The following is a 27,863-nucleotide window of genomic DNA, read 5'->3' on the forward strand; positions in this document are numbered from 1 at the left end:
GCATCCATCTGTCAAACATAGAGGCTCTATCATGATCAAGGGCTACATTTCAGCCAGTGTTGGTTGTTGGGGGATCTTGTCAAAATTGTTGGAATTATGAATATAGATAAGTACCGTCAGATTTTGATCCAACATGCAATACTATCTGGAAAGGATCTGGTTGCCTGCAGCTTTATTTTTCAGCATGAAAATGATCCCAAACACAGCAAACACATACCTGGATAGAAAACACACAATGGAACAGTATCAGTCATGGACTGGGCTCCCCAGTGCCCGGACCTTAACATCACTGAAGCAGCGTGAGATCAGTTTGACAGAGAACAGAACAAAACGCAGCCATAATACAAAGAAATGATCTGAATGTCCTCCAAGAAGCCTGGAGAACTATTCCTGAAGACTACTTAAAGAAATGACAAGAAAGCTTACTAAGAGAGTTAAGGCTGTGCTGAAGAATAAAGGTGGTCATAGCAAATATTGACTTTTAAAGTTGTTAGCACTGTACAAACTATATTTTTTTTACTAATTACTAGTTTATTTGTGTTTTGTGGTAGGTTGAGTTTAATGTCTTAGCTGTTGTAACATAGACATCCCCAAATGTAATTCTACTTACTCATAACACTACCCTTTTTCTGTGATTCATAAATGATATGCAGAATAAAGTGTGCTTGGCTGAGGGACATGCTTTGGAAAATAACTTTACTTCAAAAAGACATATTTTATGTGTATACCATCAACTATAGGTGAAGAATAGTATTTCAATAGATAGGAAAAAAAATCAGTATTTCTTGACGATGTGAAGGGAACTGTAGGAACAAGATGAAAGGCATTTGGTTCAAGCCAACCTTACCTATTAGAGCTTTGGAAAAACAAGACTTAATCCCTACTATAGTGTAATCCCTGTGATCTGCACTTTTTGTTTTGATCAGCGGCTGCCCAGCCAATTAAGTCAACAGCTTGCAAAGAGTTTATTGGTTTATTTCAGTTCAACTTATAGCACTACATAGACTTACAGGTGCACTGCAGGACACAGCAGCCTCTCTGATCAATGTGTTACAGAAAACATTTCTGACCACACTTTTCACCAACACTGACTACAGCCAGAAGTGTATCAGGTTAGGGATCTCTGACACAGTTTATTCTATTCCCAAGGTGCATAGATAAGAATAAGATTCTGAAGTGGTCAAAGTCTTGTAGCATAAAGAACAATTTTATTATATTGAAGTGAAACAGGTGAATACTTCAAGGACACTGGTTTGCAGTTGTGTGTTGTGCATTTTTTGATTTTTGAGAAGTCTGCTCTTTTGAAGAGCTGACAGAGAACCATGCCTCTAAGACTCCCATTGTCCCATGCTATATCTCCAGGTACAGGTTATCACACCAAATCCCAGCCACACTAATGAAATTACTGCAGCAGGTCTTTCTAAGCCATCAGTGGAGAGCTAATAAGTAAACAATCGATCAACAAGTCTGAATATAGCATTTAATCATGAGACTTTCTGTATACATTAGCAAACATAAAAAAAACAGACATAACACAGATTTATTTAATAAAGTAGACAATGTTCCTTGCATGTTCAGTTTATTCTTTAAAAGCTAACTAGTGGCACTGAGTTCTGTATTTCAAAGTTTCTTTATAATTACTTGTATGGCCAATTTTGCTTTAATAGTGATAACAGTCAGTTATTATTTTATCATCTATGCCCATCTGACTTTTTGTTAAAGGCATCTTTGGCTAATGAAAACAAAACTATAATACTTGGTATTTGTTTTATTAACTCATTCATATTTTCCCATATCCTTTCAAACTGCACCCTTGGAAATTACAAAAAGGCCAAAAAATAAAAGATATTGCTGCCAAACAGAAGGGATATAGCAAAAAAAAAAAGAAAAAAGAAAAAAAAAGAAAAATCAAATGCCATGATGGAAGTCAGCCACTCACTTTACATCAAAATACTGACCGATGATTATATCCATGCACACCACCAGAATACTGAAAAGAGTTCAAAGACTGTGGATTTTGGTTCATAGAAAAGCTTACATTTGAGCAACAGTATTTCCATAAACCATGATAACGACAACAACAACAGCCTTCAGATGAAACTGAACAGTCCTCTATATTAAAAACTTTCAGTGCTTTCCAGGGACTGCATTAGTGTGTCAGTGAGGCAACCACCTCATATTGCCTGCTTTAATGTCTCAGATTGGGACGGCGGGCTGTCACTCCTGTAAACAGAGTTATACCATGACGGCAGCCTTGTCGGTTGAAGCTTAGCATCTCAGATGAAGCACTGAAAGGGATTCAGTAGACAGCAGGCTACACCTGAAAATCAGTCCCAAAGTGTCTAATCTGGGCATCAGTCATGGATAGATAGGTAGATCTCATGCTGGGTGAATACTGCCAGAGAAATACATGAGAAAAAAATCATTTTAGAAACATATGCACTTTAAAAAAGCACCTTTGATTAGCATATGACATATTAATATGTTATTAACTGATCTAAGCTTGCAGAACACCTGTTTTAATTATAAGCTAGTCTTTAATCAAGAGTTTGTGGAATCAGGGGATGGTACTATAATGTTGCGAGAAGTTAAAAAGCAGGAGGGCATAACAAGTTAGAATAAGTTACACTCACATGCAACACTCTGTGGGTTAAACAGTGCCAGGAAGTCAAAGCTGAGGTACTATGGAGCTTTAAAAGGGTCCCTGAGCTTTGAGATACAAGTTATAAACATTTTGCATAGCAACCATCATTAGAAAGGTTTGCAGGGGGGAAAACATACAAAAATCAAGCAAATTAAGTCAGACAAGAGTGAAACAATAAGTCAAAGAATGGACATTTTAAAAAGGTGGGTAGAAAACATTGGTTAATATTCAATATTTAGATGCCTTAATGAGAAACTGATTATATAAAAGATAAGAAAATCACAGAAAAGTCACAGAAAATTAAATAAATTAAATAACAACAGAAAAACAAATGTACTGCAAATATGTTTTCCAAAATAGCAAACATTTAAGTAACAGGAACAAATAACACATCTTGATGCATGCTGAAAATGTGATTTATAGAGGAAAGAATAGGTTTGAGCATAGTCCACGTTCACGCTCTCACACCTCAAACGGTGTTTCAAGTCTTTGGCACACTGTGAAAGCTGTTGAAGCACTGAGTCAGCCACACAAGCAGAAAACTTAATATAAAAGAAAATCAACCAACAGAGACTTTAACTGTGGATTTACAAGTGTTCTATCTATTATTTATCATTTAGCCCCAGCATTGGATGCACACCATGCACTTCTAGACTATGAGGCCCCTCCTTTAAAAATAGATACATGATGTGAGATTGAGCTGGCAGTATTGCTTGTTTCATCTTTAGATCTCTAATCTGACCTAAACTATTCCTTTTTGAGAACCAGAAATACAGTCCAGTGTAAACAGCCAAATGTAAAAAGGATATATGACTGTAGTTAAAGATTAGTAATGCACTAAAAATGAACACACTTCAGTCAACAGCCAGTAGAGGTCAGTCTTCCATCATTTACAGAGCAACATAACTCCCTTCACTAAATGTTGATAGTGTAAGGTTGTGTGCGGTGTATCAACATTGCTACATTTCTGGCACATGCTTCTTGTTAGTACTGTAGTGGGGCTGAGGCCAACTATGCCATCACTGCCATTAAACTAGGGACACTAGAGCCCCGTAGGGCCAACGCACCGAGGGAGGCGGGGATCCTCGCCCTATCAGTGGCACATTCTCATATCGAGGGGTTCCTCCAAACAGCATGGACTGATTCCTGTGAAACAAGGGGAAAGACATTAAACAGAGGTGAAACTCATACATTAATAAAACAAGAAAAAATAAGCAGCGTCATCATTTGCTATTAAACTTACATGTATTCAGGGGGTGACATTACACTAGAAGTTGACTGAGGAGGTGGATGAAGGCTGGCCTGGCTGCCAAGGCTTGTGGTATAGCTACAGAAACTGTGCGTGTTGGACCTTCGGGGGTTATAGGATATCCGACGAGCTTGGGGGTTGAATGGATCCTCCTCATCTATGTCATCGTACTCTTTTTCCCTGCATGAAAGTGTACACCCGCGCACAGAGACAGAAAGAGAGAGTGCATGCGTTAACACTTTGCAGAAGTGCACTGTAGGCATTACTAATGGGGTAACGGGGTCGCTCAGCACTGACCTGCTGCCCATTAGTGTCCACACTCGGAAAATTACACACAGCATGGCAGAGAGTGCGCAGGCAGCCAGAAGAGAAAACAAAGAGAGGTAGAGGAGCCCTTCCACCCCATCATAGCACACACCCATGAGGGTATCAAGATAGTCCTAGAAGAATATATACATGCACACAGTCAATACGGTGAGTCACTAGCGGACATACTGTATTACCTTTGACAAATGACACCTGTGCAAATAATATTAAATTCCTTAAAAAGGCCAGATTATGTCTATGTTTAGACCATGAACAATGTTACAACTGAATCTGAAATTTAACCACCTCTCTGAGGAGGGCAGTAGGGCTGCAGGATTTCACAGCAGAGGTACCAAAAGGCAGAACTGAGACACGCAGACAAGCTCATGTTACTCTGATGATATGCATTACACAGATGCATTCTCATTTCGCATTGCTCGTTATATTTGACTAACAAGCTCTGAGAAACAGTCTTTGAATTTGTCTGGCATGTGTACTCAGTTACTGCATAACCCTATATTTGCGGATCCTCATTACTGATGTTCATAACACTTAACTATGGAATGTTTGTAGCCCTCCATTAACCATCATTTTGAGTAAGTCCCCAATCTGAACCTGATCTAACAATAAGGCAGCCCTAATATCTTAGCTTATCTTTATGGATTTGTTTAATCTCTGATAGGAAGGATTTAATAGAATTATCAGAGACTCTGCTGATCCAAAAACCTGCTTCTTGGGTTCCCATTACCACAGCAGACTCGTATCAGAGCAGATGAGATGCTATTTTCATTAAATGATAAAACTCTAACAAAATGAAACCTGCAAAAGCCATTTCATTCCTTTTTCAGTCTGGAAAAACTGGAGGCGGCAAATAGTCGGTCTGTTACATACGCGGTGACTGACAATTTGAGTGGTGTGTATAAATGTCAGCGTATGTGAAGTACATAGAGATAACGTTGGAAAATCAGTCAAGCTGGCCCTCTGAGTGGCTTTGAGCTATGCTACAAAGCAGTCCCATTAAAAAGTGTCCTGGTCAGAATCTGACCTTACCTTATGTAGCCCACGGCAGTCCAGCAAGGCTGTTAGCTTGTGTAGACTGAACTCTGTTGAGTTTAATAGTCGTTGGATTCCCAAAAGGTCTCTCTGTACAACAAGGTATAAAAGGGGAGAAGATGATACACACATTTCCACAGTCTAGTGTGAAAGTCTGTTAGCCAGCTGCGTACCTCAGCAGTGGGAAAGACCCGCACAGAGAACTGCAGCAAGCCTTGAATCTGGATTTGCATGGTAGTCAGGGAGCGCTGGCAAGTTGTCAAAGACTGGGAAAACATAATCACTCCAGCATCACACACATAGATATCCACCACAAACAATAAGAGGATCTTAATAAGGAGGGTATTGTTTAAGAGCAGCATGTCAACAAGTAATTTGGTGTTAAGTAAGGCTTTATCATGTGCTTAACAGAGGACACATTTGTTTCCAGACAGATTATCTTTTGCCACCAACCGTCTCGCCCACCACTCTCCCACCTCCCATTAGCACCACCAACCCATAGCACAAACAAAAGAGTAATATTTATACCAACTAGGCCATCAGAGAAAGGATCATCCTTACCTACTTAACAAGCATCAGTTTAATCCATAAATGGGTACGATGATAACCAAGCATGTAATGCATGTAATAACTACTGGTCATGTATTTATCCTCCACAAAATAGTGAATAGATGTCACACAGATGCAGAATCACTCATGCAAAAGAAATCCTCAGACTATACAAATAATACAACACATAAGAAGAAGCACTAAATTTTCTGAAATGTTGCCAGGAAAGTGTGTGTGACAGGAAAATGGATATAACTTGAATCTGGGCATCAGATTCACAATTTAAGCAAAAGAAAACACACAGAGAGCCAAACATGGATTGATGTTTATTAGACAAGGCTATATGTCTAAGTGAGTTCTGAATAGAAGGAGTTAAGTGCCAAGGTTGTGTTATTCAAACTGGTTTTATTGAGGCTGTATGACAGCTGTGTCTTTCTGCAGTTTCTCTTCAGAAAACAATTTATCTGCATTTCAGGCACCAATAATTAGCTTGTTTGGAACATGCAAAAGGTTCTCAATGTTTCTTTGAAAAGGCGTACAAACAAAAAGTGATGATTTATATCTTTAAACTCAAAAATAAACCAACACAACTTGAGTGCTCTAAGAAGAGCGGCTGGCTTAATGCAGGATGTCAGAAAATTGAATAAAAATGTTTCTAGCAGGAGTACCAGGGGGCAAAAACTTTGCACAGGGTATAAGATGCAGATAGTTTTTATAGACCTATACAAAAAGAAGCATACTTTATCAAACTTTAGCATTTTGCATGATTAAATCAGAACTGAGGGCTCACTTAGGCCTCCACAAAGATATATATGCTTGGCATCTAATGGTAAATAAATGAATAATAAGAGTCTGCAGTGTGCTAACACAAAGCTAAGATTGGACTTTTAGTCAGTACCTGTTGAAACGGGTTTGGTAGATTCGGACTGCAAAACAAATAATAGTGTGCAACATCTAGGAGGTGAAAGAAATAGAAAGATTAGCATTTTGTTTAAACAGCCATTGACAGAGAGATGTTGTCAGTACAAATCTGTCTGTGGACATTAATTACCTGCACTTAGAAAATCCTTGGTATGGTTGACAATAAACTTGTCTGGAGACACACAAAAGTCACTTATACCCTGTAGGAAAAAAAGGAAAAAAACAACCTACTATTATATACACCAGGAAGCACATATAAAGTGCAAAAACTGTGTGGTATAGGAACAGACTTTAAACATTATTGACCGTGTAGAGCATGTCACGCTTTGCTGACCATGGGTGAAATCTACTAAATATTTCCACGCGTTTTAATTCTTCCCCAGAGAGCTGCTAATGTGCATGCATAAACAGTTAGGGGTCAAGATCATGCAATTGCTGTACACTTACTACTCAGAACATAAAATAACCCACACAAAGCTATTATAAAAAGGCAAATATAACAAAAATAACCAGAATGCTTTGTCATATGCATGGATAATTCACAGCTGGGGAAACAAGATACTCTTTAATTTTATTAAGTTAAAAGAGAACAAAGAATGTGTTATGGTGAAGGATCCAATATCAGTTTTATATCCTTTCTAATTTTATGACATCCCCAATCAAGAAAAGTCTTTCTAGAGCTTCTCAATGTAAATGATAACTCAAAAGACAATAGCCAATCAAAAGTTAAACAGTACAGTATGAAATTACAAATAAAAAGAAGAAAGAAAAACTTAGGCTTACACAAAAATCAGTTCTACTTCCTATTCTAGCCTTTCTACTTACCCCATTTTACTTTCAGATGTTCAACACACCCTTAACTCAACTGTGATCATGTGACTTTGTTTTCTGCAAAAACTGTACAGCACCATGCCAGGCACCGTTATCTCATTATACTAGCGGGGACATTTTGTTTATGCTAGGTCTCATCAAATATGTATAAATTTATGAATATTTTCTAGGACACAACCATCATCTACCTTCCTTTCAAAATGCACTGTGTTTTTGCACATGCAGGTTTTTTTCTCTCTCTTTTTTAAATAATGATGTGCAGGTGCAATATGTTTTCTAGCTTGTTTTGCATGCTGTCCTACATTTCAGCTTCAATCATTCAAGACTGTTCTTTGATAAACAACTGTGACTAGTTTTTCTATAACAAGAGCTAGTCACAGATTGCATTGAGAGTACCTCAACTTAAGACAAAACAGAGTTGGAGGGAGAGCTGCATGCTAGAACAACAAGCGTTAAGCCTGAAAGGTCAGAAGTTTTACTGCAGAGCCCTTTTTCAACTATAATGAGGGGAGCAAAGCTACAGACACTGTCCAGGATTTTGCACATTTGGCTTTCCATCTGCAGAGAAGCTCACCAAGAACCACAGATGTCTGTGAATCGCACACATGTAGTTAATTTCAGGTTAAAATATGCTATCTTCCCCGCTCTGTTTCACCCTCTCTTTTACTGCCTCACTTAAAACAGCTGTCCAGATGTCAGATCCAGCAGGATAATCCACAGATGTTTGGTTTCTCGGCGTGGGGGATGGAGGAATGCTGGAACCAACGGGTTATTTTTTTTTTTTTTTTTGTACCCCAGACACTGTCCCTAATACGAGCACCATTAAACACACCAAGTCCAGATGCTCTGAACACATGGTGTACAACCAGGAAGAGAGAACAATCTTTCAGAAATAAGGGGAGCCTGAAAGACAAAATAAAACTTTGGACAATCACAAAAGAGATTCTGAAGAAAGCAGAGGTAGCAATTAAAGGAACAAAAGTGCTTGGTTTACAGTAAGGCTAAGGGATGATGGACCTAAAAGACTAAGGATGTGTAATCAGCTTTACTGCCTGGGCGACCTTGGAAAGCGAGCCACTGTAATCTAGACAAACAGACACAGACACTTTTTAAGCTGCTAAGATGTTCATGTATTGTCCAGGTTTACTGGCAGGCACTCGTTTGGGGTTTTATTTAGAACCCCAACAGTCTAATTTCAATATTTCTAATCAAAGTTTGAAGTGTACTTCAGAAGTAGTAGAAGTATAGTTTTCTTACCACAGCTGTAGCAGTGTCAACTCCCAGTGAGGCCCAGCTCAGAATCAGAGACAGTATAACAAAACCAATGATCCTAGTGGAAAACAGCACATGGGAGTGAGGGTGACAGATTAAGAGATATAGGGAGAATCACATAAATCACAGAATCAGATGAATCAGTTTTCCTTTGTGCCAATGATCTTCAGCCCCATGCTTTTACCCTGTTAATTTGATTAAATCTTTCCAGTTTCTCTGCTTCTGTTTTGGGACTTGTTCTCCTTCTGCCTGGAGACAGAGGCTCAGCTCACATGGTGCATTGTAAGTGATACAAATATAAAGGAACTCGTAATTCTTTGCATTCTTATCTTGATATCCCTAGATTTATTTTTTTTAAAAAAGCTTTAGCAAAAAGAAGATTAAAAAAAGAAAACTAAGTAATATGAAATTTAATAACTGCTCAATAGAACACTTAATGCCAAAACAAAGGATAATACCACTTGAAATTTGTTTCTTTGGTCATTCGTGCATTCCTGCTGCATTCCAGCACTTTTATTCCCTGTATTTTCTATCAATCATGTTACATAAGCTGCCAATCACTACAAGGTGTCACAGTCAACCAAAAGCTCCCGCAACCTTTGCTTTCTCTGACCCTTCTTTTATCTGATTCCTTTTGTTGAAAAAGAGTGACAAGTTCAACAAAGTCAAGTAAACACTGTGGAAGAGCTCACAAGTACGAGTTTTACAAGAGACCACTGGCATAAGCTTGAAAAAAAAACCCAAAAAAAAAACCAAAAGAGGCTATGAACATGAAGTAGACGAAACAACAAAAAGGAAGAGGATGCCTCCCCCTCCCCCGATGAATGTAAAAAAAAAAAAATTAAAAAAAAAAAAGGCAGAAGAGGGCTTTGCTTCTCAACTCACTCCACGGACCTTCTTGAAAGCACCAATAAAGTAGACTGAGAGCACTTAATAATTAGTTAAGGGAGCAGATTCATCCTACTCAGCCGATCAATAGGCATTAGTGAAACCCATCAGAGAGGGATGTGAAGAGCGAGCCTGAGCATCATCTGCTAACACTGACACGCAGGTTGCAATAAATTGGGCAAATGGGAAGGGAAGTCTGAATTGTGGGTATGCTGGTCAGACATCAGTGTTGGTTCAAAATACTTGTGGCAATTTACTAAATCAAATGTTCAACTCTTCTTTCAGAGGTTTGCATTTTACTTCACTTGGTTTAATGTGTGTGTGTGTGTGTGTGTGTGTGTGTGTGTCAGAGGTGGTCTTCACCTGCATGTGGAAATAAGGCAATTCACTGAGGAGAGGAGTAAGGCCCAGTGCCTTTGTAAGTGCTATTTGAAGATGTAATACTATCATTTTTGTTGTTAATGGAGTGACCTATACGGTGCCAGAGAAGCTGACTGGTGCCCTGTCTGTCTGAAGTCTGTGAGCAAAGGCCGATGAAAACAAAGATGTATTGCGAGGGGGGGAAAAAAGAGAAGAAAAGAACTCACACAAAAGATGTACAGTACAGAGAATACCTTCATATAAACAGTCAGGGTACCTACGTGATGAGCAGATACTGAGAATGCTTGGCCATACCCAAGCACATGGCCAAGCAGATAACCAGATCCAGGATCAGTAGCAGCAAATAAATCAGCCATCTACAAGACATGAAAAAGAAGCATTTTATTTACAGACGGCATATTTCATGCAAATTTACAAGCACCAGGAAGTACTGGCTGAACATATGTCTGCAACAGTATTCATGAGAGCTTTGCGTAGTTTATCAGCATTCCTGTCGCATAGTTAGAGCCCATCTGTTTCAGGTAATTTCCGGCTTGTTGGTTTAATAATTCAACACCAGAAATCTATATACATTAATTTTTAATTTTCCTTTGAAAATGTCCTTCACAGGAATAGAATAGCCAATGTTTGTGTGTGCGTTTGTGTGGTCTGACCAGTCAAACACAGAAAAATTACTATGACTATTTGTTAGCTCCACAATTCCAGCATACTGGAAAAAAAAATCTATAATTCCAAGAATTAGACATTATGGTCTTTTAGCGGCATTGTGTTGAACATGATTACTCTTAAAATGGCCATTAGAAATACAATGACAAGATCCTCAAGGTGACGCAATATACTCTCCAAGCCCTTTGTAGAGTTTGACTTATGACCAACCATAATTAGCAGGGTTTCTAGTTCAAGTAAGTGTTGGAATATTTCAGTCTGAAAGTCAACGAGTTCACAAAACTGTCACTTTGATTATAACTGTGAATATTTTGTCTTTTTGTTGTCTTGAATAATGACATTCGCCGTTTGCACTGACAAAACAGCAGTCCAAGCTCACAATCCAATAGCTGCATGAAACTTGATTATGACCCAGAAGACTGGTGTCAAGTATCTGCAGTCTAAAAGATGTGGTAATAGGACACAAAGAACAAGTGAGTATGGGAGTATGGATGCATGCAATTAATGGAAGGGATATTATGTCTCTACCAGTGGTACAATGGCAGCTATGTTTGAACTTTTTCAAATGTCATGAATAACAGACATCAATACTGAAGCTGATATAAAGGAATAGATGAAAATACAGAAACATGTACATCCCATTCAAAGGGATTTCCATAACCTATACACATATTTAACAAAAAAGAATAATTATCTTATCTTATCACGCAAGTTAAAATAGATGAATGAGTTATTAAGGTGTTCAAACACGCAGAATGAAGTGTTTATATAAGACAGTTATTACAGAGAAGTTCAACTGCATCAAAAACCTCTAGTATGTGGCACAAACACCCAAATCCTCTGTAAACAAATTGAATATGGAAATGCATCTGACGCTGTCTAAAACTACCTACTCTGTACATAACCATGGGCTAGGTGACTCAAACAGCTTTCCACAGAGACGGAGAAATGAGCCTGAAATAAGTGGTGCTTTTTACTACCTTGGTGCACTCGGCTACATATGCAGGAGGAATGCATATATTCACAACTTTAGAGAAAGTGATTTAATTTAACTGTGTATACTGAAGCGCTTGTAAGAAATGTTTGCAATAAAATACCTCCATAATGTACAAAAAATGTTTACCTTCATCAGCATAAGTAGTATAATCTTTCCTTTTTTTTAATATTTCACCTTTCATCCAGCATTTACTGGCTGGTGTATTGGAAAACATGTTGAACCATTAACATAAACACCTAAACAACCTACTTCTGGCATGCAAGCTGGGAGAAAAGTGGTCTGAGCATTTTAAATAACCACTCATTATAACAAAAGATATGTATGAGAGCATCTCTGAACACACAACATGGTGTGGTCTTCTGCAACAGCAAGTCCACAATGTAAGGCAGGAACTGAGTTTATAATTTGCATGAGTTCACTAAAATTGGACAACAGATTATTGAGGTTGGTATCTGACTGGATGAGTCTTGATTTCTGCTATAACATTTAGATGATAGGGCCAGAAGTTGATGTTGGTAGTAAGAAAACATGGAGTCATCCTGTGCTATATCAACAATTCAGGTTGGTTCTAATAGTGTGTGGCATATTTTCTTGGCATACTTTCAGCTCCACAGTCAGGGTGGTCTGAGTATTTCAAATAACTACCAAAGATATGCATAAGAGTACAGTGGAACCCCGACTTACGAAATTAATTTGTTCCAGAGGGTCTTTCGTAAGTCAAAATTTTCGTAAGTCGAAGCACCTTTTTCCATCGCTTTTTGAGTGAGGCGATGCTGGCTGAAGACGAAGTTTTTGGTGGAGGAGGAGGTGGCGGAGGTTGAAGAAAGCATACATATGCATGCATACATACGTACATGTACATGTACATAACATTATGGAATTTAATTTAATTTTTTAAATTTTCTATTTGATCTATTTCGTTACGTGGGCATTTTGCCGTACCACGGGCAGAAATATTGCCGTTAAGTGCCTTCGTAACTTGAACTTTTCGTTAAATGGGGTCTTCGTAAGCCAGGATTCCACTGTATCTCTGAACACACTGAACACAGTTGCATTAGCTCAATAAAATTATCCGAATGTTGCAATTTTACTGCAACATTCGGATGGCAGGGTCAAAATTTTATGTAAATAATAAAGCATATCAATGGGATGGCTTCAGGTTGAAGACATGAAGCTATTCTGTATCTATAGTTATGGGAAAGAAAAGCAAGTCACCAGGTCTCAGTCCAATAAAGCACCTCTGGAACTCTTGTGGAACCGGAGATTCACATCGTGGATGTGCAACAAAATCTCTGAGGAATGTTTCCAGCACCTTACTGATTATATGATACAAATAATTAAGGCAGTTCTGAAGGCAAAAGGGTGTCCAACCTGGTACTAGTGAGGTGTAATGAAGCAGCTGGTGAGCGTATTCGATCAGCTGAACCTAAAAACAGCACTTTAGTTAACATCTGAGATGACAATTATATTGTATGATCCCCCACGCTGACACGAGATAAACCCTAGCTCCTGAGTCAGACTTGGCATTAGGCAAGTGTGACTCAGGAGCCTCTTGTTTCACTGATAAATGAATTCCTACAGCTGAAGCTACCACATCACCCGGAAGGAACATATTTTCATCTATTCAAATCTACGCTTAAAATAAAGTGGGCAACAGGCTTGCTGGAAACCTTAGTGCACAGCATGATCTGTCTTTAAAGTCTTATGCACTTCAATATAAAAAGAATCAACAGAAGATCATAAGAATTCATTCACAGTTTGACACAGCAGCATTTTAAGCTTTCTAAATTAGCCTCCACTAGCAACTGAATATTTTTTTATTCATTTGGACTAATTTATTACTGATTGAGTTTAATATTTTTTCTCTGTTTTTTGATTTGATTCTTTTTATCCCTCTTAACATTTTGAAATGAACACATTTCTTAAAAAGAAAACAGCATCAGTATTATATCTGGAATTAATGTGAGCACAAGTCTGCAGGTAAGGAGCTCATTAACAGCCTAATAGTCACTCTGCCACGTATAACGTTTTATGAGAGCAATTCATATTAGAGTTGAAGCCGCACAGTGGGGGGAAAAGCTCAATTTCAGCTTTCATTTATTTAGCAATTAGGAAAAATAGCTTTTCCGGTCTGTGTTCCGGATGGGAGATCAATAAAATCCCATCTGCTGTGCCTGTTCTGGATCACTTACAGTCCCATTCTGAGCAGTGCATTTACTTCATTCACATGCAGATCAAAAAAAAGAAAAAAAAGAAAAGTGCACTACCCAGGGGATGTGTTAAGGCACCACCCACCTGTAATACTCAATGAAGGCTGTCTGGTCTGCAATGGCTGCCAAGTCGAAATTGGTTTTGTTGATGTCTGGAAGAACAGTCAGCTCACGGATGACATTGTTGACCATCAGCTGCATAAAACGTAAAGCTTGGAGGTAGTCAGGTCTCGTAGAAAAGATCTCATCCAGGCGTTCCAGGTGCTGTTTGAGTCCAGTTTCCACATTGCCCAGTGAGCCTGCAACCTAAAAAACAAAAAGCAAAGAGAAATAAAAACATAAAAGAACAAAAAGAAGACCACGAGTACAAAATAAAAAGGCAAAGGGGGTCAAAAGAAGTAAAAGAGAAAATAGGGTCAGAATGAAACAGGAATATAAACTCATAAACAAATATTCTTTTAAAAGCTGATTGAAAATATAGAGAAAGGTGAAAGAAACAAAGAAGCACTCCCTCGAGAAAAGATTAACTTTTCTCCTCAACCATGTGTTTTATTCAGATAAACAATGTTAGAGTAGAATACTGATAAGAAAACCGGGGAGACCTGTTATCACACAGGTCTTTGATAGTGAGAACAGAGTGGGTGGAAGCATGGTAGAAAAGAGCAAATACATTTTCCTTTTTTTGTTTGAACAAGAAAAAAAAGAAAAAGAAAGAAAAAAAAATGTGACACAGCAAATGCTTCTACTTTCACAGCAGCAACAGAACTAGAAACAAGTAGATTTAAACACCAATGGGAAACAGAGTTAAAACCACAATATCTTGACCCCATTATGTGTATTATTCTCTTTTAAAGTGATATTAGTAACACAATCTGCTCTGCAAATGTGAATGGAAGGGTAATCCTACTGTTGAAAGTGAATATATAACACCAAAGCAAGCACATCGCAATGTTTTTTTTTCTCCATCTTTTTCCAACAACATAACACACCATGTCACTCAGATCATCTCAGTCTGGTTTCCTGACAGACAGTGAGTTCACTGTACTCAAATGGCCTGTGCAGTCACCAGAACTCAATCCAATCAAGCAACTCTGGGATGTGTGGAGTGGGAGATTCATAACATGGATGTGCAGCTGACAAATCTGCAGCAACCATGCGATCATGTCAGTGTCTGGTGAGTGCATTGTGGATACTGCAGTAGTTAAAAATTGGCACATTTCACTGATTTCACTGACCTGCATGAAAGGCGGATACTTTTTTTTTTTTTTTTTAAATACGAACATATTTCATATCTCGTCTTTCTAAAACTGGAATTTGGTTGGAATTTGCAATGTGTGGCCTTCTATTTTTACTGATACTTTTACACAGGGATGGAATGGGAAAGAAATTGGACAGATTGAAATTATCATCAGTTGGATAAACAACAGGGAGTAACATGTTCCTGTCAGTTTAACTTTTGCACAAAGACTGGACACTGGGTAAAACAGCCTAACATCTGTTATATTACAACCTGGGTAGTGCCCAGCTGTATCTAGCTCTAAGCAGGGACTCTATGCCAATCTATGTTGCTAATAACGGTGAATTATTTTCAAACAGTTTAAAAGAATATCGGTGGATCTGTGTATCTTTAGAGTGAGGCAAGTTTGTGATTTCCAGTCTTTGTGCTAACCTAAGCTGCACTATTTATCTGTTTAAGGAAAAACCTTCAACAATGACTAAAAAACAAGCTTGATTTTTGTCAAAAAGTGTGTACTTTAAGATATTAAAAAAAAATTCCCTTAGAGATCTCCAAAACTCAGTTTAGTTTGACACCCCCACCAAAATGACTTTGCTAGAGCACTTAACGTTACAGTGAGTAGGAGGCCCTACTAATTCTGAACAGATGCTACTTTCTGTATTCTAATCTGTGACAGTATGCAGCAGCTCTGCTTTTGTTATCTATTATCTTTTCTCCATTGTAACCACGGCTTCTTCAACACATTCAAGAATTCTGAGCAAGCCTGTGTATTCTCACACTATGAAAACTCACCACAAAGATAAACACGTATCTACTTCTCCTTGACACTTCAACTTTTCAAATACTTCTGATTCAATTTTACTGAGTTGAAGTGCCTGATGGTTTGAGTAAGACCTTAGAAAGTTGATCCATGTAGAGATGCACCAAAGATAAAGCCCCATTTTCCAATCCAGCTATCCCAAGGGGTGGAGCGTACGATTGCCAGTAAGTGTTCTCACTCCCACCTCTATGTTCATCATCCCTCACAGCTCCTGCCACAACGCCTCAAATCTTATCTGCAAGCCAGTCTGCCTGCCTGTGAGAAATTGGATCAATCAGCTAGCTGCTCTGGGTGATCCACATTTCCCTAATCTCGACTGTCCCGTCTTTCTTTAAAATGGATTAAAGCTCGCTTTTACTGAAAGCGGGTCACAAGGAGGAGTCTCCATTTTGGACATGGCTGTTAAATGAGACCGATTTGGGGCTCAGAGCAGCTCTGCTCAAAAGCCCAATTTAACATGCAACCGAACTGTTCTGCTTAATGCCTTCAGTGATTTCTATATAAGATTAACTGTATTAGGTGTGACAATAAAAAAAAATATAGCACTTTAAAGTGAAGTGAGGTTATACATTGAGAAATAAGACCCTGAGGAGAGACATTTAAAGGGAACTGATGTATGGTGCAGGAAGTCGCAATCATTTTGTTCCAAGAATCACAAGCCAGCTTTCACTTTCAAAAGAAGAATTATATGTAAGAGAGTTACCACTGCTGTATATTGGAGGCACACATTTTTATCAAGTATGGCTCCCATGTTTTCTCATCTATAATTTTGCGGAAGCACTGAAGAGCCCTTAATATTGCAACCTGAACACTGAATGTAAGGATGAAATATAGATTGCTGTGAACATTCAAAAGCCTCAATAGCAAAGGGAAAATTGTCTTCCTTATCAAATATTTCCTTCTATGATGCATGATAATCCCTCGCAGAGTGTAAGAGTGCATATTTTGTGATTAGAAGAGCCTTACAAAGCAATCAGTAGAGCCAAACAGCTCCTACTGTAAATCTCAACCCTCACTGGAGCCCCGGGGAAGTAAAGATTGGTTGTTCTTGTTCCCATTTACTTTACTTAACAGATATGATATTAACTCAGAATGTGAAATGCAAAATACAAAATGAAAATAGTCTTCATATTAAAGCAAATTACTGAAATAATTAACTTTAATCCAATAAAAATATCAATGAAAGGTCAAGAACACAACCAAACACAAGTTAAAGCACCTTTAGATTTGCAGGAGTACCCGTCAGTAAGCTCATCAGCTCTGTAAGTAGAGTACACTGCATCAAACTATAATTTTACAGAGAATGCTTTTGTATCCCCAGGGGAACATCTAAGCTTCTCATGCAGCCATAGTATACAGTACATCATGCTCTAGGATCAAATCAATACCAAGATACCTCAGAGAGCATCAGTAGCAAGGATGCAGAATCACCAAAGCCGAATCCCATTTACTTCCCACAGCACAAAAGCACTACACCCTTTTCCAGGTTATTTGCTGTACCGAGCTCAAAATAATATAGTACAACACAAGGGCCCAGAAATATATACAGCCTATTATGAAGGCCATAATGTTTTAGTTTGTGTGTGAAACTGCTTTAGAGAGGTGTTGATCCAACCTCATTTTTGAGGCTACAGTTTGTGATGCTGCTGAATATTGCATGATAAAGAGAAATGTTTGTGGTGATAAATGTTGTCAGGCACATTTATATCAATGAAGGTATAAACTAACAGAGGTTTCCCTATGACCATTACACCAAATCAAGACCTTCCTTTCTAACCAAAAATGAGGAAATATGCATCTTTTTATATTTAGCATGATCACTAATCTGTTTGTGTTCATACATTAATACAATATGCCTCCACATGAGTACTTTAAGAGCATGTGTGATACTGACACCACCATGTACACAAACACACACATATAGTGGAGATAGTAAGACTGAGTGCGATCGAAAGAGCAGAGGCTTAGCATCCATTAATGCACTGCAGATGGGAGTTAATCCTCTCCCTGCTCATTGTGATTATTGCTTCTTGCAAGGCCCTTTTCTGATGCCTTTGCACTCCTTCCTCTTCCTTTCCCACATCAACCCTAAGCCTCCCAAACAACTTCCTCGAATGCAGGTCAGGACTTGTACAGAAATAATCCCTATTTACAAATCCTGAGACAGCAGGCACCTCAATTCCTTTACTGTGACAAAAAGTGGATACAGACCCCCTGTGGGGTGGTGCTGCTGCATTGAGACAGATGTACGGCCCATTAAAGTGGAGGAGCTGCGGTGTTTATCAGCTGTAAAACAGGGCTTTATCGTTATGCTTCTGCCATCATCAGATTGTTGGTAATTGGCAGTAATATATGAAGCATTTTCTCTGCAGAATTCCTTTTCGTATTTTTACATAACTCTGATACACGCTTTGCCGGTTCATCCCACAATTACTCAGCTGTTATAAACAAAGCATTTGAGAACACAACACATTTGATTTTTATGGTTCTACAATTGCAGAAATATAGAGCAGAGTTTGGCAGGGTTCTCTCACCAGATTGTTGATGTTACCCAGTGTGCGATTGGCATTGTAGAGTGAATAGTTCATCTGGTACACCCCATCATTGGTTTCACTGTTCCCATAGAAACCCACTCCAACAGCAGAACTGGGGAAGACAGAAATTCATACAAAATAAATCAATAAAAGAAAATAACTTTGCTTCACCCCCAACCGCCCTCCCACCCCCAACCCCCACCCAATCATGCTACTTTTTGACATTGGTATGTATGGGGTCATTACAGTGGAACTAAGATAAATGTCATTAAGTTAAAAAAGAAAAAGAAAGGGGATGTGATTTTTAAACAATGCTGTATGTGTTAATGTAGTATTATCACAGAGTATAATTTGTTCTGCTTTGATTTGTTCTTCGCCCTCACTACATTATGTGCAGCAAAAAAAAAAAAAAAAAAAAATATCGCAGATTATAAAAGTACATTTTATATTCTTCCTTTCTTCAGTTTCCATCTGCTTTGCTTATTGTTATCTTTACCTTTTGCACTTTACCTGAAAATGACTTTTCAGTACAAGTAAAAACTTTTCAACTAAATATACAGTACTGTGCAAAAGTTTTAAGCCCCTGCTTACATTTTGCTAGCAAAGCAGGAAATGGGTGCAGTGTTTTATTGAAACGTGCAATCACAAATGGAAATACAGGATATAAGGGAAACAGACTTTCTTGTAATTTCTCTAAGTAGTCTTCAAGAACAGTTCTCCAGGCCTCTTGAAAGACATTTAAAGCTCTTCTTTGGATGTTGGCTGCGTTTTGTTCCATTGTCTGTCAAGATGATCCCTCACTGCTTCACTAATGTTGATGTCTGCATTCTGGGTAGGCCAGGCATGCTTCTGCTGCATTGGGAGTGTGTTTAGGATTGTTGTCAATTGGATGTTTTCCAGACTGCATCGGGCGTTGGATCAACATGACGGTACTTTTCCGCACTTGCAATTCCATCAATTCTAAAAACATCCCCTACAACTCTGGCTGAAATGCAGCTCTAAACCATGACAGAACCACCATCGCATTTTACATATGGCGGCACTCACTCCTGTACCCCTTCTCTGAGGTACAACATAAGTACTGATGACATAAATACTGACGACTAATTAAGAAAAAAAAATTCAAATTTGGATTCATCCCCCAGCAAGGCCCAAGTCTTACTGAGCTGTAGATATGTTTTCCAGTCCTGCTACTTCTTCTTGTGTCTTCCACTTGTTCAGTTACCTCAAACTTTTTAAAGACACAATACATGCTATGCCAAGTTTTTGACTAATAGCTCTTTGGGAATCAAGTTTTCTGTTATGTGTAGACACAGCACTAATTAATCCCATTAATTCATTGCAAAATATTACAAGAAAGTATGGCTCCTTTGAAGCTATATATGTGTAAAGAAAATGGTGGCTGACTTGTACAATATAATGAAATATTTTGTTCAATATTCGAGCAGGTATGTAAATGGAATATAAAATCCCTTTTTCTTACCTACATTTAGCCTTTTGAAACTACACCTGAGCCCCTGTAATAGGGAGGATTAGTGTCCTAACCGACAAAGAAAATGCACCCCTACTGCTAACAGTGTACAGTTACATGAGCAGTGTTACAGTTCTTCAGTAGGTAATAGTAATCACTGTATATAGACATGAGTAACATGTCCAAATACATTTTGGGGGTGCATGGGGGGATAGAGTCATCAGTCACACCACAGACAGCACAAGTGCAGAGCTGGACTCCTTTCTTATATCATATGCATGCATACACACACACACACACACACACACACACACACACACACACACACACACACACACACACACACACACACACACACACACACACACACACACACACACACACACACACACACACACAGGTAAATGCAGTCCTTGTTAACTCTCACAGTGACTCATCCTGAGAAGTTTTAACACAATCTGTGCTGCAAAATTACAAATCATATAAACAAACAGTCAGAATGGCATATGGCACGGCTAACAGCCTCCGCAGTGAGAGAAAATTAAGTCAGAAGAAGTTAGTTAAACTTCTGTGACTTCTTATTTTATCTTACACTTTAATGCATCTTGTCAGGTTGTGCATGTGAAATAAATCATTACATGCATGCGCCTGCCTCCAAAAGTGTGTCATTTAATGTTTTGCCATTAATGTAAGTTGTGTAGCGAGTTTTAAATCAAAAAGTGAGTATCAAATAAAACAAGCAATTTAAAATAATGATCTTCACACGAACGTGTAATTTTGCCATTTCACATGAATGGCTGTCTTGTGTCGATCTTCCCTGGTTTTCAGGACTGCAAAAGTAAGTTAACCGACTGGTTTTTAGTCTTTGCCTAGGTTTTTTCTTTTTTTATAGACTGTTCACAGACAAAAGCTCAGTAGGTGTCTAGCTTTCATTTACTGCAACTAAAACCAGAATGTGTTCTCACAAAAGCACAAAGAAGTGACAATGACAGAAAAATATCTCCTCTGCACAAGGACAAAACTAACAAAAAAAGAGTAATTTTGAACAGGAAATAGATATTTGAAGAACAGTAGCGTGGGGAGTTCTGAAAGAAAAACCACACATTTAGGTCCATACATTTTTAGACAATGAGATTTCTCTTTGTCATTTTGCTCCTGTACTGTACACCACCACAGTACATCACCTGCTGGGGAGGAGACTGAAGGCCTCTCGTAGCCTCCTGAAAGACGCTGCTTTGAAAGGCTGGTTATGCATTTCCAAATGAAATTAGATTTAGTTACGTCAGTGGACTGAAGAGCCTTTGCATGAAAAGAGCAAAATAATTAACGTCATTAACTTCTTTCATATCATTTGACATTGTTCTCCTAACTTAGTTCAGTACAGTTTTGAAAAGGAGATTTAACATTAAAACAGCTATTTGTACAATATAGTTAACATGTGTATGAAAAGAAAAGCTCAAACACAAGCTTCACCTTTGTCTCAATGTTGCGTTTTGATCGAATGGCTGACTTTAAATGACTGAAGCAACAAAAATATCAGATTTCACTCAACTGTGAACAGACTTTTAGAGGGCACTGTTTCTTTTTGTGCTTGCCAGTATCCTGCTGCTGTTATATTGTAAGTAATAAAACCCACTGCCTGTTTCTTCGCTACTAAACTAGCTCCCTCTGGTTAGGACAGGGGGCACTGGGGACACAATGTGTAACAACCACAATCTGAAATGGTGTCGATGTTGTTTAGTGAATTACAACATTTTCAGCTGGGTTTTTTTTTTTTAAATAAATAAATAAATAAATAAAATTGAATGACCTTACTTCAGACTTTTCAAGACATCTGTGTTCCAGCTGATGTGTGGTGGTCTGGACAATAAGCACTTCATTAACCCCGTGGCCATCCTAGTGTCACATGAGCCACAATAAAGGGGCGACTAATGACACAGTAATAAAACAGTAATGAGACAGGACATTATGGGGCACTTTATCCTCCAGGGAGGCATTTGTGTTTTGTGGTTGTGGAAAAAGGTTCTCTGCAGCAGTAGGTGTTTAATCGAAACCAACACACTAAGATATAAAACCATAGAGAATGTGCACACCAGGATATTTGGCTTTGTTCCTCTAAGAACGGCTCACGTCACAGACCGTACAGCAACTAAACGCTTGTACATTAGTATTCAAAGCTTAAGCTGAACAAATGGTTGGACTGGATGAACAAGTAATAACAGAACAATGCCTTGATTCTGGAGAGACCAGCACACTGCACCTATAATAAAGTGGATAACAGAGGCTAACAACGGAGGAAAGGGATTTTTGAATGTTAGATTTATTTTCTAACCATAATTTACCCAATTCATCCTCCTGGGGTCAGGAATAATCATCCGCAGAGGTTCAGCAGCTCTTAAATCCCTTTTTTCTATTTAGGTTCTACAGCACAACTGAAATCTAATTCATTGCGAATATCACGCCAAGTTAAAAGCTGGAAAATGAATAGGGTTCTCATGAAATATAAATAGCTCTTTCTTACATGACATGAAAGTACAATGAAGTCTCTATTTTATGTAATAAACAACCCATGATATACAGCAGAGGACAAAAAAAAAAAGCTGGACAGTTAGTGCCTTTTTAAACAAGGGGTTTTTCTGTCTCACTGTGTGTCTGCCTTTGCTCTGAAATATGTAACAAACACACTCTCGGATGAACTGATCATGCCACAGCTGGAAAGAAATGACTGCACCATAAAACAAAAAATACGTCAAATAGAACATCTTCATAATCTATTATTTGCAAGTACAATTTTATGTAGAATAAGTAGAGTTCACTGAAAGTGCACTTTTACTCTGGCTCAATCTAAAGTCATTTCAATATCATTTTTATTCATGGATATATTATTTAACTGGATGTCGTATGCAGCACTCCCTTTGTTAAAATGAATGTAATCCACTGTAACGAGCTTGTATACACCAGAGCTTCTTTGCTAACCCGTGTCATGCCCAGTCACTTAGTACTGCAGAACAACCGTGTGTGCTTTGGTAGTGGCTGGATATGAACAGAGAACGTTAACAAAGTTAAAAACCCAAAACTGTCACAAGCTTAAGCGGATCTTTACATAAATTCAATCAAGCTTTTTAGAGAAATCATTTGATTACTGCCAAAACATCTTTTTCCAAGTGTATTAAATCTTATGCAAAAGTGCAATTATGTCAGGGACGGTGGCTCTGCAGGTCTTCTGGATGCTCCCTGCCTGTTAATGCTTGGCAGTACAACCGAAAACTAAATAAGAGCCAAATCCTTGGCTGCAAAAATCTGGTTAGGTAGAATATTTAACCGTACCAAGTTTTGAGGGGGTGTCAGCTGATGGATTTAACAGCCTGATCACTCGGCGATCAGCTGATTAGAGCACTGCTATGACGTTGTCACTCAGAAACTGAGCAGCTAAACCTGTTTTGTTTGTACACCACACATGGAAAAAGCTGAAACTTTGTAGCAAGCAGAATCAGTGGGGCTCTCGTTCCTGCAGCCTGCAATACTGTCAGTTTTATCCTAATCTCACAAATCAATAACACAATAAAAATGCATGAAGCTGCTGAAAGTAATTTAAAGCATATTAGAATGTGAGCATAACTTCCTTTATTATTAGCTACATATTCAACAATAGCAATGCAGTTGTTCTCAGTTAAGAGAAGACACTTTTATAGCGTTTCAGAACTAAAACACAGCTTTTATAATACAGATGTAGTGTGAAACGCAATAGCACTGTTTTGTCATTTTGACTCACCATATGATGAGACCTGTGATGACGGCAACCCAGGTGACACAGCAGGTATCAGGCCTTTTGGTGTCTTCATCGATGTCCCTGCGGCAGCAGCACAAGCACACCACGTATACTGCCAGAACCAGCAGGCTCACCCCAAGACCAACTGCACCAACACATGCTAGAATTATCAAAGACTGACACAGAAGTGTGGAGAGGAGAAAAAAAGTGCCAGAAAAACAGAGATGCCATCTGTTAAAGTCATGATTAAGATGTGATTTCACCCTGAAAAATATGTCAAGAGCTTTTCAGCAGACTGCTTCTGCAAATATCAAAAGAGTCAAAGAGTATGTGTGGTCTGCGAATGTCAGGCTAGCTGACCCTCAACACCCGAAAGGTCACCTGACAGCCCATCAGTATCAAACAACACTTGTGTGTAGAGATATTTCTAAGGTGGAGTTTAGCCATATCACTTATATCATCAGCATTAACACTACTGATTGCTGCATGCAGCAAAGAGGGCTAAAAAAACTGGGTAAATGCTGCTCCCAGATAACCTTGAAGTGCCATAGCAAAATATGGACTGTGGCTCAGAGGAGAACAGAAATGATTCAAGGCTGTAAGGAGGAGGCGTCATGTGACACAAAAGCCTTTCATTAAGTCTTGTGATTTCTGAGTGAACAAAATATTTGAGGCCGGAAGGATAGATAGAAAAGGGAAACCACTGATGGAGAAAAAGCACAAAACTTTTTGGGGTTTTTTATTTTGTTCCCAGTTTCCAGGCACACTGTAGATGAATCAATGCATATAGCATCTTAGCATTGTCAGTCAATCTGTCTATACACCACCATCATAAAAACCCCTAAACATTTTAAAGTCTTTATACACTACACAATAGTACTGGGATTGACAAATATTTGCAGCCTTCTCTTAGTGTTAGAACAAAAGTATTAAGCCCAGAAAAATCTCCAGTGTTCGTCACTGCTGAGAACATTTTGCAAGTTCAAAAGCATAACATCTGAACTCTTGGTTAGTTTAAAACAATCCCAAGAAAAGCAAGACCTTGATTTTACTTGCAAATATTAAGTGCTGGAAGTTTTAATGCCCACAAGTTCACAATGTCTCTTTCCGGCTGACTAAGCAGAGCTATTCTATGACTACAATGTCTGTGACTAATTATTCCATTTGGAGGCATTGACACTGTAACCGAATTTAAATGATATTGTTTTGCATATTCTACCAAGGTCCTTCATTGTTCAAACTCTGTTCGGAGCAAAGCCATTCTGAGCCCCATATTGCTTTTACTTTCTGCAAACAAGTAAGCTAGCATTTGATATATTTCACTTACAAACTAGGTTATCAGATATACAACCTGACATAGAGCAACTTGAATCACAACAAAGAGGACCAAAGAATCGCAGCACAATAAAAATTTTCTGTAGCTTGTTGATGCAAACTACTTTAAAGCCTTCATTTAAAAAAATAAAATAAGTGACTCTAAAGCAAACCAAACACTCAACACTGTAACATTATTTAAACTAAATAGGCAGTACAATAACGGTGCCAGCTAAGCTGCTCCACCTTAGCTCGCTTCCTGGCTGAGCATTTAATCCGATAATGTCCTTGCTGTTTTTGAGGACACTGTTGGTGAGTCCTGTGTTGCTGTGTAGTCCTTGATGGTTGGCTGTCACTAGAACTCAGTTCAGGGCCCCCATAAGTATGATGCTGCTAGTTCCACTCATTCCTCTAATTTTCCACTCAATTGTTTTGTAATTAGACATTTAGGCACTTCAATTTCCACTTAATGCATTGCCACAATAAAGCAACAGATGCAGGAGAGAGGGGGGGAAAAGTGAGACAGAAAACAATTATGGTACGGTCATTCATCACAAGGTCATTGATCTTTTATCTTCCAAAAGGAGTGTTTGTATAAAGTAGGTGTAAGTGTGCCTGTCTAATTTAATTAAAAAAGCAGACAAGAAGCCTTTAAAATGCATTTGTAGCTGCTCTGAATTTTCCACTTTTCCCTTAAAAAAAAAAAAAAAAAAAAAACTAAACAAAAAAAGGAAGACCAGCGTGTCAAATGAACACTGGTAATTACTTTCAGGTTTCAAAGACTCTGCAAGAGCCTTAGACTATCTATGATTTGTCAGTGTAATGTGACACTGCTGGGATTCAATGATGGACCTCAACAGAAGACTATAGTGAAGGACCAACAGGGGATGTCTCTTGGTGATGAATTTTCAACTCATAAACAACCCGGGGTCAAAGGAGGATGTAATGCTAGTTTTGGAGTGCTTTCTGCATTTGTTTTAGAACACGGCGCAGAAAATAAGTGGTGCAGGAAGCTTGTTTTTCTATGATAAACTAATATGTTAATAAATATTATTTTTAATTAGATCTGTAAAGAGTACTTTATGCCACAAAAGAAATTAGCCGACCACAAGGTTTTCATTTGCTGTCATAAATTAACTAATGCAATTTTCATTGTCTGGCTCATATGAACTCATCATGAATTATTTGAATTAAAATCAAATCTGTCAACCCATCCTCACTACAGTTGATAGGAAAAACGCTGACATCCCTCTCGTGGTGTTGCTTCTACTATTGTTTTCTCCATATTTTTTAAGAGCCTATAGGAGTCCAAACATACAGCTGAGTAAATGTACAAATGAAATTGTGTTGGACCAGTAAGACAAACATAATCTATATAACCTGTCCTAATTCTGTATACACACAGAAAACAGACATACCGGAATACTGTTGTTTACTACATGAGCCAGCTTAGTTAATACAGGTCATGTGTCCTATCATGTGAGAACTGCAGGACGACGTGGGTTCTTAACGCTCCAATATCTGGATCAAACATTTGAGGGAGCCACACTGGTGGCTCTCGCAGAGGGTCAATAGAAAAGCTACATGTAACCGAAGCAGACTGCCTAGTTTTTGTGTAACGGCATATCTAAATATGCTTACTACTGCTTTTGGAAGTCTCTGATGGACAACAGCACTGATTTTCTAGTGAGATTATTTTGAAAATACGTGCGCCTCTACCCACAACTACAGTTACCAACCTGCTGATAGCTCGCCTCCTCCGGTTTGAAAGTGCTGTCGACCGTCTGGAAAAAGAAATTGAAGTGAGGGAAATTGTGCAGCCAGTAAGTCCACCATGGAGCAACATAATCAAGCCTTGCAGTAGCCATTACTACTTCGTGGAAAAGTCAATCCGCCAAAACCACTGACGACGGGCTTCCTTCAGAGATGTTGGCACTCAAATATTCCTGGGTTTGATGAAAAGTAAAATAATGATAATAAAAAAACTGAAAATAATAAATAAACTAACTAACTAAATAAAATATAAAAGATGCACTACCCATAGACTTCCAGTCTGTGAAATTACCACAAAGTCTCAAAGCGGAACTTCTCCTTTTGGCTGAATGTCACTATTTTCCACCTCGGCTCCCATAGTTGTGAATGAACTGCTGTCTTACAACTAGAAAAAAACATATACACTGCGGGCCAAACATTTGCATCCCAGACAAGGGATCGTGTGACGACATAAACCTGCCTCCTTCAGAAGGCGTGACAGCTTACTAAGTCGAGTAGGAAAGGCCCACGCCCTTAACGCACAACACTCAAGTATCCTGTTGACCTCCAGCACTGAGAAACGCACTGGGGGAAGTTTTATGAACTAAGAGTGCCAAATATGTGTTTGATGAGACAGAGAGAACACGTGCATAGCCCGCAGTGCTATATATATATATATATATATATATATATATATATATATATATGAATTAGATTATTTTCCTGCCAGGACGGACCTCAAAACTGCATCACACTAAAAGCTGCTTCACAGAAGGAGGAAGCTTTGAATTCCATCGACCCTTAACTTGTGACTGCTGGTGAGGATACAGAGTTAGTCACTGCACTATTTATGACTTCTGCTGTTAATGTCTGACCTCTTGTGGACAATGAGGCGCACTGAGGTGAACGAAGTAACGAGCACGGTAATGAGCTGCTGCAGCCACTGCCACAGACTGTTGGCTTCAGCTTTTATTTACAGTGTGATAGGTTGTTTTTTTT

General features: G+C 38.5%; 1 protein-coding gene across 3 annotated transcripts; it reads right to left on the reverse strand.

Annotated features, from left to right (window-relative positions):
* Positions 1-946: 946 nt before the first annotated feature.
* LOC134626281 (protein tweety homolog 2-like) lies at positions 947-27,323 on the reverse strand. Of its 3 annotated transcripts, none has more exons than XM_063471956.1 (15): positions 27,178-27,323; positions 26,852-27,058; positions 23,802-23,974; positions 18,559-18,670; positions 14,053-14,273; positions 10,355-10,450; positions 8,811-8,883; positions 6,853-6,922; positions 6,700-6,755; positions 5,426-5,518; positions 5,250-5,342; positions 4,191-4,333; positions 3,888-4,073; positions 3,712-3,790; positions 947-2,395 (listed from the first exon to the last, which is right to left on the reverse strand). In XM_063471956.1, the coding sequence occupies exons 2-15, from the start codon at positions 26,978-26,980 to the stop codon at positions 2,315-2,317; spliced, it is 1,605 nt and encodes a 534-aa protein (XP_063328026.1). In that variant the 5' UTR covers positions 26,981-27,058; positions 27,178-27,323; the 3' UTR covers positions 947-2,314. The 3 variants fall into 3 exon arrangements, with proteins under 3 accessions (XP_063328026.1, XP_063328025.1, XP_063328027.1); XM_063471955.1 differs by having other exon boundaries at positions 27,151-27,323; XM_063471957.1 differs by adding an exon at positions 2,634-2,709 and having other exon boundaries at positions 26,852-27,323.
* Between the last annotated feature and the right edge of the window lie 540 nt (positions 27,324-27,863).

This window comes from Pelmatolapia mariae, linkage group LG4, assembly GCF_036321145.2.
Source record: "Pelmatolapia mariae isolate MD_Pm_ZW linkage group LG4, Pm_UMD_F_2, whole genome shotgun sequence".
Taxonomy (NCBI): Eukaryota; Metazoa; Chordata; class Actinopteri; order Cichliformes; family Cichlidae; genus Pelmatolapia; species Pelmatolapia mariae.

Coding starts and splice junctions, on each gene's coding strand:
- LOC134626281 (XM_063471956.1), bottom strand. CDS start 26,980: ATGGCTACTGCAAGGCTTGATTATGTTGCTCCATGGTGGACTTACTGG. Junction 5,519..6,699: donor TACCAAACCCGTTTCAACAG/GTACTGACTAAA, acceptor ATGTTTTCCCAG/TCTTTGACAACTTGCCAGCG. Junction 2,396..3,711: donor GAGGATCCCCGCCTCCCTCG/GTGCGTTGGCCC, acceptor TTTCTCTGGCAG/TATTCACCCAGCATGAGATC.